This window comes from Lepidochelys olivacea, assembly GCF_965140295.1.
Source record: "Lepidochelys olivacea isolate rLepOli2 genome assembly, chromosome: 12".
Lineage (NCBI taxonomy): Eukaryota > Metazoa > Chordata > Testudines > Cheloniidae > Lepidochelys > Lepidochelys olivacea.
The window spans coordinates 949,777-968,511 of record NC_140422.1 but is presented as its reverse complement, the minus strand read 5'-3'; the positions used below and the strand labels follow the sequence as shown (position 1 = coordinate 968,511).

Here is an 18,735-nt window from a genome sequence, read left to right as displayed (position 1 = left end):
CCCTCCATCATGTCTCCTCCTCTCTAAAATTAAACAGTTCCATCTTTTGAGTCTCTCTTTATATGGAATTCCCCTCGTGGCTCTAACTATTTTAGCTGCCTGTCTTCAAAAACCCCTTCGATTTCTTCTGTATCTCTTTTGAGGCAGGGTGACTGGCACTGAACACTGTTTTCCAGGTGAGGGCGTGCTATTGGTTTATACAATCATTACATGGCATCCTTCCTGTGCCAATACTGGGGCACAGAGTGGAATCTAGACTCTGCTATTCCGCTCTGTCATTGTCTGCTGTACAGTGGTAAGACTGACTGGTCTGCTCTCCCTAGGATGCCCGAGTTTCCTCACACCAGCTGCTTTCCACTTGACAGCTTCCCAGGGGAGTTTGTCTCTTGGCATCCAAAGTACATGCCCCAAATTCAACCAGGGCTTTCTTCTAATTCTAGTGGAAATGAGACGTTGGTGAGTAATTTCTCAGATCTCTACATTGGTGGTGAAGTCTTTCCTTCCAACGCTTAGAATTTTTCAGACACTTATTTTCGACAGTGTCTACTTTTCTGTTTAACATTTTGGTAGACTGATTTCTAGAATGCCTTAATACTATGGATAGCACTAGTCTTTACACATCCTGACATTGTGACTGCTGCATATTGAGCAGAGGTTTCTATTGCACTGTCCTCAGTGATGCCCAGGTCTGCTTCCTGAGCAATTATATTTCACTCCACACTCCTCAATTCAGAGGATTCCTTTCAGTGAGCATTACTTTGCTTCTCTCATTGTGGAATTCCTTCCACCTGTTGTGCTGAACAGTCACCTAGCTTGGTTAGGTCCTTCTGTAGTTCCTCACTCAAATTAGGTTCCTCTTCTCCTGTCTTGACTCATCTAAGCAATGATGGGTTATCCACACATTTTGACACCTCACTACTCACTCCCTTTTCCAGATAATTGATAAATAAATTGAACACTGGCCTGAGGATAGAACTTTGGAGCATCTCACTTAAACTTTTGCCATGTTGGAAAACTGGCCATTTTCCTCTAGCTCTGTTTTCTGTCTTAGTTGCTGATCCACGGTAAAACTTTATTTCTCACCCTATCAGAACATTGGTTTCCTTAATAGCCTCTTGCAACGGATTCTTTCAAAGGATTTTTGAAAGTCCAAATGAATTATGTCTTTCTATTCTCTTTCAGCCACTATTTTGGTGACACATTCATAGAGTTGTAGTAGATTACGGAGGTACAATTTTCTTTTACAAAAGCCATGCTGGTCTGTCGCTATCGTATCATGTTCCTCTAGGTGTACCATAATTCTATTTTTAATTAGAGCTCAACCATGTACCTGGTACTGAACTACAGATTACTGCTCTGTCATTCCCAAAATAATCCCTACTGCTTTTTTAGAGGTAGGACCGAAGGGTAGCAAATCTATTGAATTAAAAACCAGCAGCTGATTTTCATGATAGCAGGTTTTTGTCAGCAGCTCAACCACTTCCTTTAAGTGAATTTTTCTTCTAAAATGGTTGGATGATGCTGCGAAGTCCAGGAGACTTGCTGCTCTTTAGCAGTTTGTTCCAGGACCTCTTTGAAATCTCCATCTCTGACCCCTTGTCCTTATCTGAAAAGAGAAGGCCTGGGACAGGCGTGACCCCTCCTCCTCGGTTGTTTTGACTGATTGTCAGGGTCTATGGAAGACTGGTACCAATGACTGGGATGTGGGCGGTCTGGCCTGGTGATCACCGCAGTGTTCAGGAACCAAAAGCCAACAGATATGTCCAGAGTCAGGTGTTGGAGCTGAAAGCTGGAGGCAGGGTCAGACAGGAAACAGGTGCACCAGTGCTGATTCAGAAACCAAAGAGCCATAGCCTCGTCAGAGCCAGAGCAGTCAGTCACCAGGGTGATAGGATTCAGGGACTGGAGCAAGTAGCGGAAATAGGACAGGGTCAAAGTCAGGAACTGGGGACAAGGCTGGAGTCAGGGTCTGTAGCAGCAAGCCAGGATCCAACCTGTTGCACAGACAACTTCCTGTGTCTCTTTCTAGCTTAAATAGCATACTCAAGAGCTCCTCCCATCAGGTACCTCTGGGCAGTAACTTTAGTGGACAGCTCCCAATTCTCCAGTCAGTAGTAGAGCTGTTAGGTGGTACTGTGGATCCAGCAGTGGCCTGAGCGCCTGTGGGCATGGGTTCAGGACTCACGGATCCTCACACTGGTGCAAAGAAATCATTTTGCTTTTCTGCAATGTCCTTAGCCTCCTTAATTGCTCCCTTTACTCCTTGAAAGTAAAGTACATCCTTTTCTACTATGTTATTAGCCTCTCTGATCTCCCTCAGCAGCCTTTTCGTGATCAGAAGGCTGGGTTGGACAAGCCCACTAGTATACTCTTACAGTTTGGGATCTGTCTCTCTACAGATGCTACCGCCCATTCAGAAGTGTTATCATATTTAATTCTCTGGACTCTTTTAGGTTCAGTGTATAGTGCAACTCCCCTACTCCATGACCCCATCTACCCCTTCTTGGCACTGGGTCTAATAATGGAACAGCCTGTTGTTCAGGTTAGCCTAGGTCAGGCAGGGAGTGCTTTATTCTTGGGCAGAAGACAGGGTAAGGGAAGGAGAGCATTAGCACAGCACACAGTACCGGGAAGTCGTTAATTGCTTGTATGGACCAGCGCCGCCGAGCAGAGCGAAGAGACATCTGCGCATGAAAACACTACACCCCAGATGAGAAAGGAAGAAAGGCACCAAGAAAAAGAAAAGAATAAATAACTAAAATCCAAAAAAGCCTGGACCGAGGGAGCAAGGGGCATTGTGGCCTGTAGTTTGTTACTCCACAGTGTTCCACAAAGGGCCATTTCAAATCAAGGTCCAATCGGAAGCATCACCCCTTCCTTCTGCAGTGTGACATTAGCCATAGGTTCTGCAGGGAGGGGGCTGCTGTCTCTCGGCCCATCACTGGCTCCTTTGGAGGACCTCAGTTCTCTACAGGCATTAATGAGCTAAGCCTCCCACCTGAGGTGGAGGAATATTATTGTAACTGGCACAAAGGGGTGAAGAGACTTGCTCTAGGTCACACAGCGAGGCAGTGATGCAGTCGAGGACAGAACCAAGATCTCTTGAGTCCCGGCCCTCTAAGCACTAGAAAATGCTTCCTCACTAAGGTGCTGGAAGCATAGAGCTAAGCACCAGCCTGAACACATTACATTTAACATAGCTGGTGCCTGCCATGGCCCCAGAACCCACAACTGTGGCAGACTGTTGGTGTGCTACCTGGAGAGCAGTCAGGGGTGGTGAAAGGGAGATTTTCCTGTGTGTTCACAGGACTACAAAGGCAGACCAAGAATGCTATGGAGAAGGGAGGGATAGCTCAGTGGTTTGAGCATTGGCCTGCTAAACCCAGGGCTGTGAGTTCAATCCTTGAGGGGGCCATTTAGGGATCGGGGCAAAAATTGAGGATTGGCCCTGCTTTGAGCAGGGGGTTGGACTAGACGACCTCTTGAGGTCCCTTCCAACCCTGATATTCTATGATTCTAAGCAGCCCACGTGAGGAACTCACAAAGGGTTTCCAGCATGAGAGGGCTGACAGGCCTTGACACTAAAGACGATGCCATTGCTAACAGAGCTCATGAATTCATGGCTCAGCTGACTCCATAGCAGGGCCGTGCCCAAGCTGAGCAGCGAGCCAGGCTCTTTGCCTTTGGCTGGAGATACTGGGCCAGGTAAGGTAAGGAGCTCTCTCGCAGGCTCCTTAGCCACCCAGCTGCTCACATTGCTCCTCCCTTGGGGCCTGCAGGAACATCGGCCACTGGAACCTGGCACAGTGTTTATGGTAAAATCCCCAAAATGGGAATCTTACAATGGGCCTAAAGATTCCTCTTTTACTTTCAGTCGAATGGCTGGGCCAACGACAGGAGCTACAATTAGAGATGCTGAGAAAAAAAATGGCAGACCCAGAAGCTCTGCACTGATTTGATTTCACTGACACCTGATTTACTACAATGCCCTTGTGGGAGCTGCCAAATGGTCCGGTTTCTTTGTGTCTGTGTTCTCTCTCCTTTGAGCCAGCAAGACTGGGGCAGGGGGTAACTAGGAGTAATGGTGAAAGACAAATTTAGTCTATCAGGAAAAGCTCCCTGGCTGTGAGATGTTATAGGCTGTACACTAACCCAGCAAAGGGACGCCCCATTTAATAGTGAAGTGGACCAAAGGACAGGTGAACACATGGTAAGGAGCAGTCCGGCACCAGACCCAGGGACTATGGGGGCAGAGGGGACAGATCGGATCCAGTAAGTTTTTCCCTTCCTTCCTTTTTGCATTCAAGTTGGATCAGCATAATCTTGGTCACGTTCACTGACTCGTGTTACACAGTCAAAGTATGCCTTTATAAAAAAAAATTCTAAACACAGACTGTTTCCAGTAGCCTTAAGGATGAACCGTATGCTTCCCGAATAAATACAAAACCTTGATCTGGATTCAAAACCACTTCGAGTACAAATGGGTTGGAGTCAAAAGGAGAAAGGTGACATCTTGCTCATCTCTGCTGTCTGCAATAGCATGCCAAGCCATTTTCAGCCAATAAAGGACACTCAGAGCTGTCAACCATGGTCTGAGCCTCTGATACAACCTGACCCTGTGTCTCATTGCTGGAACATTTCTTCCATCACCACCATCCTCACACAAAAAGCTTTAACAGCCACAAGGCAGTAAACTACACCACCATGAGAGAGTTGTTCATATTCAGCTTGTTGCATGGCTCAGCAAGACAGAGTCACGCTGGGAGGATTCAGAGAAAGGCTTACCAGGAGAACTACCCCTCCTTCGGTTGCAGGCACCTGCAACAACCTTCACAAGAGGAGGAGGAAGGGCCCAGCAGTAAGAAATTAAATATAGTTGAGACAAGCAGAGAAAGAGAATTAAGATTCCCCCACTCTGCTTCACTCAAATAACTTCTACTGAAGGCACCATTGGACGGTCTCATTTATAGTGCCTCAAAGTAGTACTGAGTCTGGCACCTGCCCTTGTTGTACAGATCTCATGCCAGTGAACGGGCAGCGGCTCTATTCTGGATGATTCCCCTTGGACTGAGATCTCAGTCTTTGGGCTTGTAATGTTCAGATCTGCCAGCCGGGTAGTGTGGATTCTGAAGCTTTGATACCAGCACGTGAGTGCAAAGTAACAAGACCACGGACGTCAGAGAAATCAGGCAAATCCATCCACTGTCCTATTACCATGGAGGGGATGCCATGTTTCTCTCATGGAATGGATTTGGGCAAGAAGCTGATGGTGCTAGTTCCTGAGCCAGGAAAGGAGGCTGTGCTCTGCACATGAGCCTGGAGAGAACTCCCAAACACTTTCTTTTCTTGAAATTACTTAAGTTCCAACCTCGTAGAGAAAACCATGAGGATGGAGCCCATCCAAGTCAATGGCGCTGTGCAGTTCTTTGCAGGATCAGGACCTTGATTTGTAAACTCCTCAGGGTAGCCCCTGCCTTTTACTACATGTTTACACAGTGCTGGGTGCTCTGAGTCCCAGAGGCCTTTGGGTACTAGCATTATACAAACGAAACAATAGAAAATTACAACTCTCCATTGACACTAATCGTATTGCTGTTGGCTGGTGAAACTTCTACTAGAAACCCAACTTTTCTCCTTCTTCCTGGCTAATAATTGTGAGTCACTTTTTTAGGGGTTGAGGGTGGTGGGGAGGGGCGGCACATTAATTCTCAGAGACCCATTTTCAGTTTTCATTTAGAGATCTCAGTAGCTTAGCTGCCTCTCCAGGAACACTAGAGTATATTCTGTGTTCAGCAATGTTGATCAATGTTTGTTGATTCCAGCCATCCCTTTGGTAGTGACTGCTATGGATATGGCCGCAGAGGTATTTGCAGTTTAAATACCTAGTTATCTTTCTGGAGTATTCATTTTTTTGACTGAAATTTAACTTGGCTGGTCTCTGCTAGAAGGGGATTTTGTTTTACATCCAGGGGAGATAAAATTGATTTTTTTAAACAAAAGCAGTTTTTATTTAAATTGGATTTTTTTTATTTTGTTGTTTAAATACATTCAGAATTCATTCCATTCAGATTTTATTAACTCAAAATATGTTAAGGCCTAAATTTAGTCATAATCTCTTAAAACACTTAAATAAAAAATAAATAGGCTGAATCCATAAGCCTCTATAAAAAAAAAAATCAAAAGGCTGCTTTTCTATATGAAAGAAAGAACCAGGAGAAAAACATTTAACTTTTGAGGTCAAACTTTATAAATATGGCACAAATCAGCCTAAGTAATTTAGGAGACACTCTCATTTTCAAGAGAATAGGGGAAGATTAGGAATGTAGGACAAGGACTAGGTCACTTTCACTGAGGCATATCTAAAAATGTTCCCAGGCTGACCTGAAATAATCAGTTTAATTCACTGACTACAGTCAAATCCTCTGTTTAATCATTTAGTTGTAAATGTGAAACATGTTTTGGTCAGAGAAGTTTATTTGTCCAAAACATTTAAGTTTGCTTTGCTAAATAAAAAGAAATTGTATTTGCTGTTTCGTGTTTAATTCTAGTTACCATCCTAATGCACCTTGATATAGTTCATGAGCAAAATGTTCATTATCTAGTAAATAAGCAATATCTCATTCACCATTTTCTAATATACTAAAAATCTACAATTAATAAGCATCTGAAAATATTAAGCTATCATTGCTTAAATAAGTCTATATAGTTATAGTGAACCCTTCCAGGAAGCAAACAGATGTACCAAACCTAGTGAAAAGTCTCTATTTAGTTGTAAATGAACATGTTTTAATGGTTATATCAACCAAAGAGAAAGCACCTTTCTTCAGAAAATAACCAAAGTACAAATGGAAAAGTTGATAAAAATCAATTATTTAAATTCAGGCTTTCCACTTGGTGATTTAAATTGATGGTTTAAATGGCCCATTTACATTTGTATTAAAACCAATCGATCCTCCAGAGCAAGGAGTTGACAAGATCCAGATTTTTTTTTCCTAACCCTAAAATTTAATGATTCAAAAAACCCAAACCATTAATATAACAGGAAGGCTGCGAGATCAAACTCTGAGAAGTCAGAAAATCTCATTCCATGACTCCTCTGCCTACAGACAAATATCTGTGACTTTTTCACCTGCAGCAACATTGTGTGCGGTTCTTACTTTCTTGCCCTGCTCTTAGAGTAGCCTGGACAAAGGAAAGCCTGCAGGGCTGGGAGAGGAGGACATATGAGTCTATCTGTATTTCACCCAACACAACAACACACATGTGCTTGGTTGTGTAGGTTTTTCCTGGACATATTAAGGTCGTGTCACCATCAGTTCATGGGCTGGAGAGGCAGGTCCCATAAAAATAACACCCACGTGCTTATGTGCACATTTTTACACTAGCCTGGCATGTTAGCAAGGTGTGTGTCAGGGACAAGCATACTACAGAGGGAGCAGCTCTTCAAATAGACTCTCATGTGAAGGCGGGGATAGGCTGGAATGCTAATGATCAGGCAGCAACACAGCAGTGCCCACTGAAAGGACGTTTGAGTAGAATATGGGCAGAACAATAAGGGTGTGTCTTCACTACCTGCTGAATCGGCAGGCAGTGATCGATCCAGCAGGGATCGATTTATGGCATCTAGTCTAGACACGATAAATCAATCCCCGTGCGCTCTCCTGTTGACTCTCGTACTCCAGCGCCGCGAGAGGCGCAGGCAGAGTCGATGGGGGAGCGGCAGCTGCCAACTCACCATGGTGAAGACACCACGGTGAGTTGATCTAAGTACGTTGACTTCAGCTACGTTATTCACGTAACTGAAGTTGCGTAACTTAGAGTGATCCCCCCCCAGTGTAGACCAGGGCTAAGAGAGCCTACTGGGGTCTATATGGAGGCAGGGCTTTTGATGAGGAGAGGTCCCCCCAGAGGCTCCGCCCATGGCTGAACGTTCTATTGCCTATCAGTTGAGCATAATACAGACCCAAAGTGGTGACTGCTGGACATTCTGTCCATGAGGAAATACAATTAAAGCAGGCTGCTGGAAAATCAGTTCCTGTTTTGCTGCCCTGCCAGGACAAGAGGCCAGGACTAACTCCCCAGGCCAACAGTGAGGAAAACTCAGGCTCTTAAGCATCTCTTTGTCCTGCTTTAGGCATCTGGGAAGCCATCCACTGCTGCAGGAGAAACTCCATACCTGAGCACAGGCCTTGGGCCATTTACTTTGGAAGTCTGGAATGTTAAGGCATTCTGTGAATAAGTTTATACGGTTCTTTGAATTCTTTGTTTCAAGCATGTCAGTTCACCCTGGAACAGGCTGCAAGGCTGGTTACTCACACAACACCTGCACAATAGGCCCCTCTGGACCCGCCACCAAATTGCTCTTTTAGAACTTCTTGCAGCCTCACTTATTCAGCCCTTCTTCCCCCAGTGTAACAGGACACAATGGTGAGAAAACATGCCACTACTCCCAAAGGGTTTCCTGAGTCAGGACTAGCCCACTCTGCAATGGTAACAGGTGCACTTAACCTATCCAGCTGGGCCAGGGACGTCTTGTCACAGTCTGTGTGTACAGCAGTTAGCAAGATGGGCCACCATCGCCAACTGGGGCATCTAGGTGTGACCACTGACAACCCCATCTAGAAATGGAGGCAGCTCCCCCTGGAGTTCCTCAGTGAGCCAGTACCAGAGGCCTGGTTCTTTACCCTGGAGCATGTCAGGGAAAGCAGACACAGGCCAACTGGTTATGGAGATCCTCACTCCGGAGGCTCTAGAGCAGTCCCCATTTGTTCTGCAACCTCCACAGACATTGCTCGTAGGAGCTCTGCGTTCAGCTGCACAGGGAGCACCTTGGTTATGTTAGGCCTACCTCTGCAAGGGAATCAGTCCAACTAACAGCAAGTTCAGAGGGAAGCTGAAATAAATGGGCCAGTCAAAACAGAGGAGTGATCAATGGACAGAGAAACAACACAAAGGAGCCAAGCCACGGTGACTTTTCACCAGAGTGGCTCATAAGGGAACGCGTCCCTAGTAGAATGAAGAAGCTCCTTGGGCACTAATGTATGTGGTTAAGGGCAGTGATGCTAACGGGCTAGAGAGAAGGAAAGCAGGTTGTTACAGGCATTGGGAAAGGTTTCCTGGCCAGGCCCTTACCCTCTCCTTGTAGTAGAAGGAGCTGATGGAGACCTGCTCCTTCTCACTGCGGGTGGGACTCCCACTGTACAAGCGCAGATTGCCTGGGGTTTCCGTACGGATCTTCATCGGCGTGATCAGGCCACTATGATAGGCCGATAAAGCCGACAGAGATCTGCCAAAGAAGAGAACAAGTTTTCAGTAACTTACCCTTGGCAAACCACCATGGGAGTTCCAGCTACAGCATGTCACTAGCCTGGCACCACTGTTATTTCTGGCATGTATTAACATGGGAAAGCTCAGCTGAAGCAAGCAGCCAGCATCTCTGACTTCTTATACTTCCTGAGACCAAGGCACTAGCGACTGGACTTACTGAAAACCAGTGGCTCAGCAGCTGCTGTCCTCCCAGCCTCTAGCCCCTAGCTCCAGTCACTGGCAAATCCATTCATAGAATCATAGATATCAGGGTTGGAAGGAACCTCAGGAGGTCATCCAGTCCAATCCTCTGCTCAAAGCAGGACCAACCCCAGCTAAATCATCCCAGCCACTGCTTTGTCCAGCCTGACCTTAAAAACCTATAAAGGAAGGAGATTCCACCACCTCCCTAGGTAACCCATTCCATTCACCAGTGTAATATAGGGGGATTTTGCAGGCTTTGCTGAAATGCGTGACTTTGTGTTCACCTGGGAGTAGGTTCTGTAGGAGAGACTGCACGGTGCATTGTCATGGGTCTTGTAAAATATACCAGGTAACCTGTGGAGACAGGACATAAAACCACATTCAGCACAGATAGGATTTGAACTTTCGCAGCCCTTTCCCCTGCCCAAAGGGGTAGCTTTCACAGTGATGCCTGTGAATTTAAGGCACACAAACCCCACCAACAGTAATGAGGCATGTGGCGGGATGCCCACAAACCAGCCCAGCCCCTCTCCCCTCAGCTCATCCTGGTCTGTAAATGCCATCTAGACAATCTGATTTTTCTCAAGCCAAATCTACTTCCCTGAACCCATCAAAATAAAGAGCCCAGCTATGTCAGAGCTTTTCAATTCATCAGCTCCTCACAGCTGGCTCCGAGGAGAGGAGGAGAAGGAGAAGCCCTGTCCTTGAGCTGTAACTCTGCACTGTCATTTGTCAAGCACTCGGATACTCCAGTGATGATAAATAACTAGACAGAGAGGAGCTGCTCTCACTGTTCAGACTCGCAGTGTAGCCCAGCACAAGATGAAGAGAGAGGTGGTACATATGAAGTACCTGTAAGTCTACACACATTTGGTAGTGCCCCAACAACCTTCTTCAGCCCAGTATGCCCTGCCCGCCGGCATGGCACAGCAGGCTTAGCAGATCCAAGCTGCCTTGACTAACCTGCTTCACTTTGTCAGGTGAAACGAGTGTGGCTGTGTTACATTGTACTACCCCGGCACACGAGACTTTCAAACCGGAATGCAGGGAGAGTCACTCCTGCATCTAAAGCAACTTTCCACAATTCAAGAGCTTTTAAACAGACCCTAATCTGCCCCTTGAGAAGGTCACTACCTGGCACATGCCCTCCTGGGAAGATAGTTATTAATGACTGTGCCCTCACTTCCCACGAGGGCTGGGCAACAGGAGTTACTAATGGACAGGCTTCCAGCTGGCATGCTGGGAGCTTACTGCTGGGAACGAAGGTACCAGTGTGCAAGGGTTCAACCTGGAGGAAGGGAAGGGCAGCTCTCCCACCAGCCCCAGTCACAGGAGATAGGTAACAAGAGGGTCAAGGAGCCATGTGCAGCAGTTTGCCGTGGGGAGGAGCCAGCATGCTGTGCCACAGACGGGAAGGCATGCAGATGCCAACCTGCTCCTGGAGAGGGGGTTATGTTCATGCCCAAGACACTACCAGAACCCCCCTATCTCTGACAGGCAGCAGCACCTCCAGCCCAGCAGGTGGTTCTAGATATTTTCAGCTCTTCTTTGTCTCCCAGTTTCACACACCAAACACCGCTCACAAGGTGGCCTGAGAGCAGCTGCGAACTAGTGCGATTCCTACAGAACGGACAGCCCTGGCTGTCTAACCTCGCCCCCTATCAGCTGGGGGGCCAGCGACCAAAGCCTGCCTTTGCTCCAGGGTGAGTGCCCACTGTCCGAGGGATCTCCAGCAGGCAGATCAGCTGACTGATCCCTTGGTGGATGGCTCTAAACCAGCCGTCAGACCAACCTGCGCCACAGAACCTGGCTCCAGAGGTCCGTGGAAATGGGATGTTGGAATCCTGGTAGGAGCCGTAGGCATTAGAGACCCGGGCGAAGGTGGGCAATGGCGGTGTTACGGTGTTCGTCAGAGCATAGGGGTTGCTGGAGGTGCCGTCGTCCTGGTTCTGAAACAGAAGTTACCCAAGATCACGCTGCGAGTCTTGGAGGAAAGCTCTCCTCACAGACAGGACGCCCAGCTGGCCTGACGACTCGGCAGCAGCCCAGTGCACTGCAACAAAGGCTGGCTCCAGGGCAACCTCTTGTCCTGCGACCCCGAAGAGGTCAAGCACATGGAGTGGTTTCTGCTCTGTGGTGGGTGTGTTCACTGCATGAGCTCCTTCTCCTCCCCAGCTCACAGAGCCTTTGAGGAGTTGCTGACCCACCTTCCTTTGGTTTCATGGCTACCTTGAGCAAGGAAGTGGAGGTTAAGAGCTCAAAAACCCAACGGTCTCTGAGACAAGAAGGCACAGAGGGTTTGGCCTTCAGACTCTGGACTCCTCTGTTATAGCAAAATGTAACATAGCAGGGAGCTGGCTTAGCTAAGTGTCCCAGGCACCACACTGCCACACAACTCAACACAACCAACGTCTCTTTATGGGGGACCACCACCGGAACAGCAGGCGTGTCACAGCTCAGGCCTGAGGGGCACTGGCAGAGCTGGGGGTGGGGTGGGGCAGGAGTGGAATGGCGGGGGGCTGCAAGTCAGGCCAGGGGGGCACCGGCAGAGCTGGGGATGGGGTGAGGGCAGGAGTGGAACGGTGGGGGGCTGCAGGTCAGGCCAGAGGGGCACCGGCAGAGCTGGGGAAGGGGTGAGGGCAGGAGTGGAACGGTGGGGGGCTGCAGGTCAGGCCAGAGGGGCACCGGCAGAGCTGGGGAAGGGGTGAGGGCAGGAGTGGAACGGTGGGGGGCTGCAGGTCAGGCCAGAGGGGCACCGGCAGAGCGGGGGTGGGGTGAGGGGAGGGCAGGAATTGAATGGCAGGGGGCTGCAGGTCAGAGCTCTGTGTGTATGGGGTGGAGGTTGGTGCAGGAATGGGATAGGGGGCTGCTGCAGATGAGGACTGATATAATTTGTTCTAGATGGTGGTGTCCAGCCCAAGCCACATAGGACAAAAAACAAGTAAATAAAACCCAAATTTGATTAAACCCAAGAAGGAACCCCCAAGCTTCCCTGGGGACTAAAACTTGCTCCCAGCATTGCAATGTAGACAAACCAGGGGTCTCAGACAAACGTGCCTTGGCCAAGACAAGGGGGGCAGCACCTGGCACGAGGCCAGCCTGCCTGTAATGATGTCCCTAGGAAACGGGAGGGCATGGGCTCAGCACAGACCATGCTTAGCTCAAATCCACCTCACTAGCTTTGTTTAAAGAAAAAAACGTAGGTCCCTTGAAGAAGGGTGGAAGGCTCTTTCGGTCAAAGCCCAGCCTGCACTTCTCCTCCCATGTCCTGATGTCGGGAAGCCACCAGCCCAAGCAAGAGTTAATATTTCAACTCTCTATAGCTTCTCCTGCGTGGCAATTTCCCAGAGCCAGCTCTCCCTCCACAACCAGCACCCCCCACGCCAGGCCCCCCAGTGACACCTACTGTAGGAAGGAGAGTAGCTGTAAGTTCCCCCACAGCCAGTGATGAGCAGCCAAAATCTTAACAACCGGTTCCCTCCTTACCCCACAAGGGGGTCGTGGCCCACCCCCACCCCCCGGGACTCCTGCCCCATCCAACCCCCTCCCCTGACTTCCCCCAGAACCGGGCAGGAGGGTCTCGTGGGCCACTGTAGCGGGTGCCCACCCCGTCCCTAAGAGCCAGAGGGACCTGCTTGCGGGGGAGGTGGGGAGTCCCGGAGGTCCTTACTTGGGACAGCTCCCAGGAAGCATCCAGCAGGTCCCTCTGGCTCCTAGGGATGGGGTAGCGTAGCTGCGGGGGGAGCAAGGGGAGCGGCCGCTCCCGCCACTGATCACATCAAAAGTGGTGCCTTAGGCACCAACTCCATGGGTGCTCTGGGGCTGGAGAAGCAGAACGGGGAGGAGGCAGAGCAGAGGTGAGCTGGGGTGCTCCCCGCCCCATGCCCAGCCCCAGCTCACCTCTGCTCTGCCTCCTCCCCCCTCTGCTTCTCCACCCCCGGCTTCCCGCGAATCAGCTGTTCACGTGGGAAGCCTGGGAGGGCTGAGAAGCAAGCGGCGGTTTCGCGCTCAGGCCCAGGGAGGCAGAGGCGGAGGCGAACTGGGGCGGGGAGCAGTTCCCCTGCACCTACGCCCCCCGGGTTACCTGCTGCGGTGCGGGCAGACCTCCTTGCGCCCCCGCCCCCAGCTCACCTCCACTCCGCCTCCGCTGGCCTGAGTATGAAGCCCTTTTAGAACCAGTTATCTGACAACCGGTTCTAAAAGGGCTTCTAAATGTAACAACCAGTCCAGCAAACTGGTGCAAACCAGCTCCAGCTCACCACTGCCCACGGCTAGACCTCCTCCACACTTTCCTGCAGCGACCCCTGCTGGCACAGGCTGGGAGTACAAAGCCAAGGAGACACTGGAAACTTCTGAACTCAGGGAGCAACAAACCCTCAAGGGTCTGATTTTGAGAACTGCGTGCATTCAATCACATGCTCAGTTTTCCCTCCCCCCACCCCATTTACCAGACATCTACACAGGCAGAGTCTCAGAGCTCACCAATGGCAAGCGGGGTTTCTGACAAGGCTGGGAGCTCTGCAAAGGCAGAAGGTGTAGGGAGAGGAGAAAAGCAGGAAAAGTGTGCAATCCTTCCTACCACAACAGACTCCAGGTAGGAGACCAGCTGACGCAGGCAAGGCTCCAGGCAGCTCTGGTTCCGCTTCACCTTCTGCAGGGAAGTGTCATTCAAAATCTGGAACAGGCACAAGATGCAACTTGGGTCATCTTACCCATAACCACACCTCCCCACCAGCTCTTCATCTGCAAAGCAGCTGAGCTGCTAGAGTCCATACTGAGAGTCTGGAGGCCCAGGGAAGACCTCCCGGAGCCCTCAGTACAGGCAAACTGACCTGTGCTCTGCTTTGAGAAGGACTGTCATGTTAAGGCACAACACCGGCTGTCAGATCACTGGAGTCGGTTACTGGCTCTGCCACAGATGCGCTGTGTATCCTTGGCTAAGTCACAGCTATTCTGTGCTTATTTTCCTAACCATAAAGCAAGGGGGGATATTGACCGACCACCTAGTGGTGACAAAGATTACATCAGCTCATGCTGCAGACCCCTGCAATAAAGGTGCTACAGAAACACACCGTGCTATTCATTGGGGCAGAGACCATCAGAGCAGAGACCATCTTTTTGCTCTGGGTTTGTACAGTGCCTAGTGCAGTGCGGTCCAGCTCCAGGAGAGGCGCTCCTACGTGCTAATGCAATTCTAATAATAAAAACATGGCTGGGAGGCTCAGGTTCAACTCCTGGTTCTGCTGCAGATCTACTGCCTCCCAGGGGGGTGCAAGGATAAGTCCAGTAAGGCACTGAGGTGGTCAGATACTACACTGATTGGGAACAGAGAAGTACTTAAGACAGACAGACAGACGTTAACAAGCCCGGGAATCCTTTAAATCTTACTGCTCTAAGCCTCCCCCTTGACAATAACTGCTTGTCCCTAGTTTGCCCCCTCCACTCTGCAAACACGGATTATTCCCCTAGTGGGGCTTTAAACACTGGCTGCAGACCACACTGCCATGGGCCGACAGCATCCCTGGTGTAAGCCCAATGAAGTCAATGATGCACTTGCACCAGGGATGCATCTAGATCACGGTTTTTCTCTAGGTCCTACGTAAAGGGGTATTTTTATCTAGGACCTTGCCCTCCTCACTTTGTCACAAAGGTCTGGGAGATCTAGGCCAAGGTTGGCATGTTTAAGATCTGCTCTTAGTACTGGGTCCCCCGTGACGGTGCCCCCCATAAGACTTTATGGAAATATACTTATGAATGTATATATGACATAACTGGAATATGTTTTATGCTACATATGCCATGTAACCTATCTCTGAGCTTTGAGCAGGGCATTGGACTAGATGACCTCTTGAGGTCCCTTCCAACCCTGATATTCTATGATTCTGTAAAGGCTATGATCTACTGAATCTATTCATCCTATTTGTATGCATGTGTCATCATTGTATTCTAAGTTATGAATACTGGCTGTAACCTTAGTAAGGCATTTGGTCAGCTTCTTTAGAAAGGAATTTGCAAGTTAAGTGCCCAATCAGAAAAAACTTAACGCACAACCGATCTTGTAAGGCTCCAATCCACATAAGAAGTCTACACGAGGACGTTCAAGGTAGCATGTGGACAATGGCTGCTGCCTGTAAAAACTGAGTCATGCATGGACATGTGACTTGCCCATGTGACTCCAAAACTCCGTCTTGGAGCTGGACTTTGCATAGGAGAGAGGAGGGGGTCTCCACCCACAAGAGAAAATCTATTTAACCCCCTAGGAGTTAAATCTATTTAAACCCCTCCATTTGGTCTTCAGCTGGCTAAAGAGATAGCCTCTCTACCTCCAAAGATACTGAAAGCTTTATACAGGGTAAAATGGATTTATTTGGGGTTTGGACCCCATTGGGAGTTGAGCATCTGAGTGTTAAAGACAGGAACACTTCCCAAGCTGCTTTCAATTAAGCCTGCAGCTGTTAGGGACGTGGTTCAGACCCGGGTCTGGGTTTGCAACAGGCTAGCAGGTCTGGCTCAAGCCAGGCAGGGCGCACACATATATCCCCACCTTCAGCAGCTTTGCCTTCATTGTGGAGCTGATAGTGGTAGTGGGGGCAAACTGGAAGGAGGGTGCAGCATTATTGGGGTACTGCACCGGGAACATCACCCGCATCTTGACTCTCTGGCTCCCACAGTGCACAGACACTGTGCAGCTGCGATTCACTGCGTCCATCTGAGAAAGGAAAAGAAACCACTTCTGACTCTCACCTCCCAGGGCCTTTAGCCATATTGTGGCTGAAATCCGCCACAAAGGGCTGGTCCCTCTGCAGAGGCCCCACCAGGCTGCAATGCACACTGTGCACAGGGGCTGCAAACACAGAGATAGCAGAAACTCCAGACACAAGTGGGGGACTGGCTCAGCACTTCCCAGCTTTGCACCGAGACTGCAGGGAGATAGCCCACTCTGCAGTGGAAGCTGCAGGCAAGAATTGGGAGAATCCATTCTTAATATGGCCTTCTCAGTCCATCCCATGTCACTGGGCAGCTCCTCGTTTAGTGGGTTAACCCTATGCACCCCCTCTGGAGAGCCTGGCCCTTTGGCTCCAAGAGGGCAACAGCAGCACCTGCCAGACAAACCCTGTAACCACCACCTACCAAGTCAGCTGCTCCAGAGCTCTCCCCTAAGCCACACAGTTCTGCCTCCTCCTGGCAGGCACCATACACAAACAGGAGCTTGCTGTGTAAGGGAGAGTCCAATTCCCAAGAGGCAGTGTGGCCTAATGGCTAGGACATGGAGCTGGACTCGGGACACCTGGGCTCTACTCCTGATTCTGCCACTGACCTGATATGAGACACTCTGCACCTCAGTTTCCCTTCTGGCCCTTTGTCTTGTCTATTAAGATGATAAGCTCTTTGGGATAAGGGCTGTCTTTCATTAGATGCACACATACAGTACCTTGCACAATGGGGCCCTGATCTCTGTTGGAGCCTCCAGGCTCCACTATAATGCAAGTAATGATGATGCTGCGCTCTGGGGCTCACCCAGCACAGTGCACCTGGCCTGCTAGGTAGGAGAAAGGGACCCCAAGGCTCTCCCTGGCTGCTTCCAGAACCACCAGCTGGGGAATGGGAGAGGTGGGGCAGAAGGAGCTCTAGGGCTCCCCACCTTCCTCCTCATTAGGAGCCCCCAATCATAGGTTTTAAACTTGAGTTCAGGCCAGCGCTCACGCCACACGCTTACAAAACATCACAAGGGGCAACACTGACTCCTAGCAAAAGAATGAGCTCCCAGAGCACTTTCAGGGCTTCAGCCCCTGGCCACCCCCAGGGGCATAAGCCATTCGGAATCACCCCATCACCCCACCTGAGATCCAGCCACTGCCCCGCCAGAGAACGTCAGCACTGGGGAACTTTTTACAGTGGCTTCCTTCCAGGAGAGATTTCCCCAGTCTGCCACTTAACAGCTACAGCAAGACTGTAGCTGTGGCCTGGGAAATAACCTCCCCACCCCTCCGCCACCCTGTGCATCTGTGGCCTAGAAATACCTGCACCTCCCACTCCCTGTACCCGTGACTTGGGATTATCCTACCACTGGCCTGGGGAACGTCCTGCATCCATAGTCCAACTTAAAGCAATCAGCCTTATAGTACTTGGAGAGGGTCCCCAGCACAAGATACTAGGTGATCCAGTCCTGCCCGCGTCCCCTGCTGTCAGCGGGAGGAAATTCTCCCTCTACCTCCACATTGACATTACGGATCTGCACGTTGATAAGGGAAAACTCCTGCTGCAGTGTCTGCGGCAGCCCCAGCTGGTCCGATTTTCTTCCCACCAGGAGGTCGTTCTGGAAATCTTCCTTTAAAGCTGGCAGGAGAAAAGGAAACCAAACAGGCTGAGGCAGGCTGTGAAAGAGAAGCTTCAGGGGAATCGCCAATCTCCCAGTGCGCAAGGTGCCCACAGCAACAGGCACACACCATCAAAGAGCATGTGACCATGGGTACCACTCAGCTGTCTGGGAGTGGGCCCAGCCCTTGGGCCAGACAGACAACAGTCTCTGAAGCCAGCAGGAAGAACCGCAGGCTGGATGGGGCCCTGGAGAACCCATCCTTTGCAAATCATGGCCAGCTGCCTGCTTCTTTCCAGGTGGCGTTTAAGGCTTGGTTTTAATCTACAAAGGCCTAACTGGCTTGAGCCCTGCCTACTCAAGAGAGACCCTCCCATGCGATATTACCAGAGCAGAGGACAGAAGAACTGTAGCTCCTGGCTCCCAGCAAGGGCTCTGCGCTTTGGAATTCACCCCCGCACCTGGTCCAAGTGACCCCAAGTCTGATGGCTTTAGGACATCCTGTAAAGCCATCAAATGAGTCAGGCTCTCAAGCAGGGAGGGGTGCAGTGAAAGCCAGGGTTCATTTGCTTCCCTGGCTTTGGGAGGCTACTGGGTTTACTATTACTTGTGCTAATCATTTGCACTTTTAATGTGGCAAAGGGGTCTAGAATTCTGGCAAGGCGAATTCCAAGCCAAGATGCAGTGTGCACATCTAAATGCATACATCTAGCTGCCAGGTCTACTGCTCTCGTGGCCTGTCTGACAGCTAAAGCATGCAAACAGAAGGAAGATTCCCTTCTCCTGAGCTGGGGCCTCCTGCCTCTCCCCATTTACAAAAGGATGGCGCTAGCTTGGCCACCATTCTGAGACAGCCAATCCCCACAGCAGGCAGCCACAGAGAGCAGGCTTTTAGAAAGGAGATGGGC

The 18,735-nt window shown here is 49.8% G+C and overlaps 1 protein-coding gene across 2 annotated transcripts in view; it reads right to left on the bottom strand.

The window, feature by feature from the left end:
* The window catches only part of WDR59 (WD repeat domain 59), a 92,147-nt gene that overhangs the window by 23,879 nt on the left and 49,533 nt on the right, over nucleotides 1–18,735 (bottom strand). The window contains exons 14-19 of one of the 2 annotated variants that reach the window (XM_084644280.1): nucleotides 17,723–17,847; nucleotides 16,055–16,219; nucleotides 14,090–14,161; nucleotides 11,303–11,459; nucleotides 9,795–9,864; nucleotides 9,133–9,286 (exon numbers count right to left, since the gene is read on the bottom strand). In XM_084644280.1, coding sequence (XP_084500406.1) covers nucleotides 9,133–9,286; nucleotides 9,795–9,864; nucleotides 11,303–11,459; nucleotides 14,090–14,161; nucleotides 16,055–16,219; nucleotides 17,723–17,847 — 743 coding nt within the window. Of the gene's footprint in view, nucleotides 1–9,132; nucleotides 9,287–9,794; nucleotides 9,865–11,302; nucleotides 11,460–14,089; nucleotides 14,186–16,054; nucleotides 16,220–17,722; nucleotides 17,848–18,735 lie in introns of both variants that reach the window. The other variant, XM_084644279.1, reaches the window with a different exon arrangement.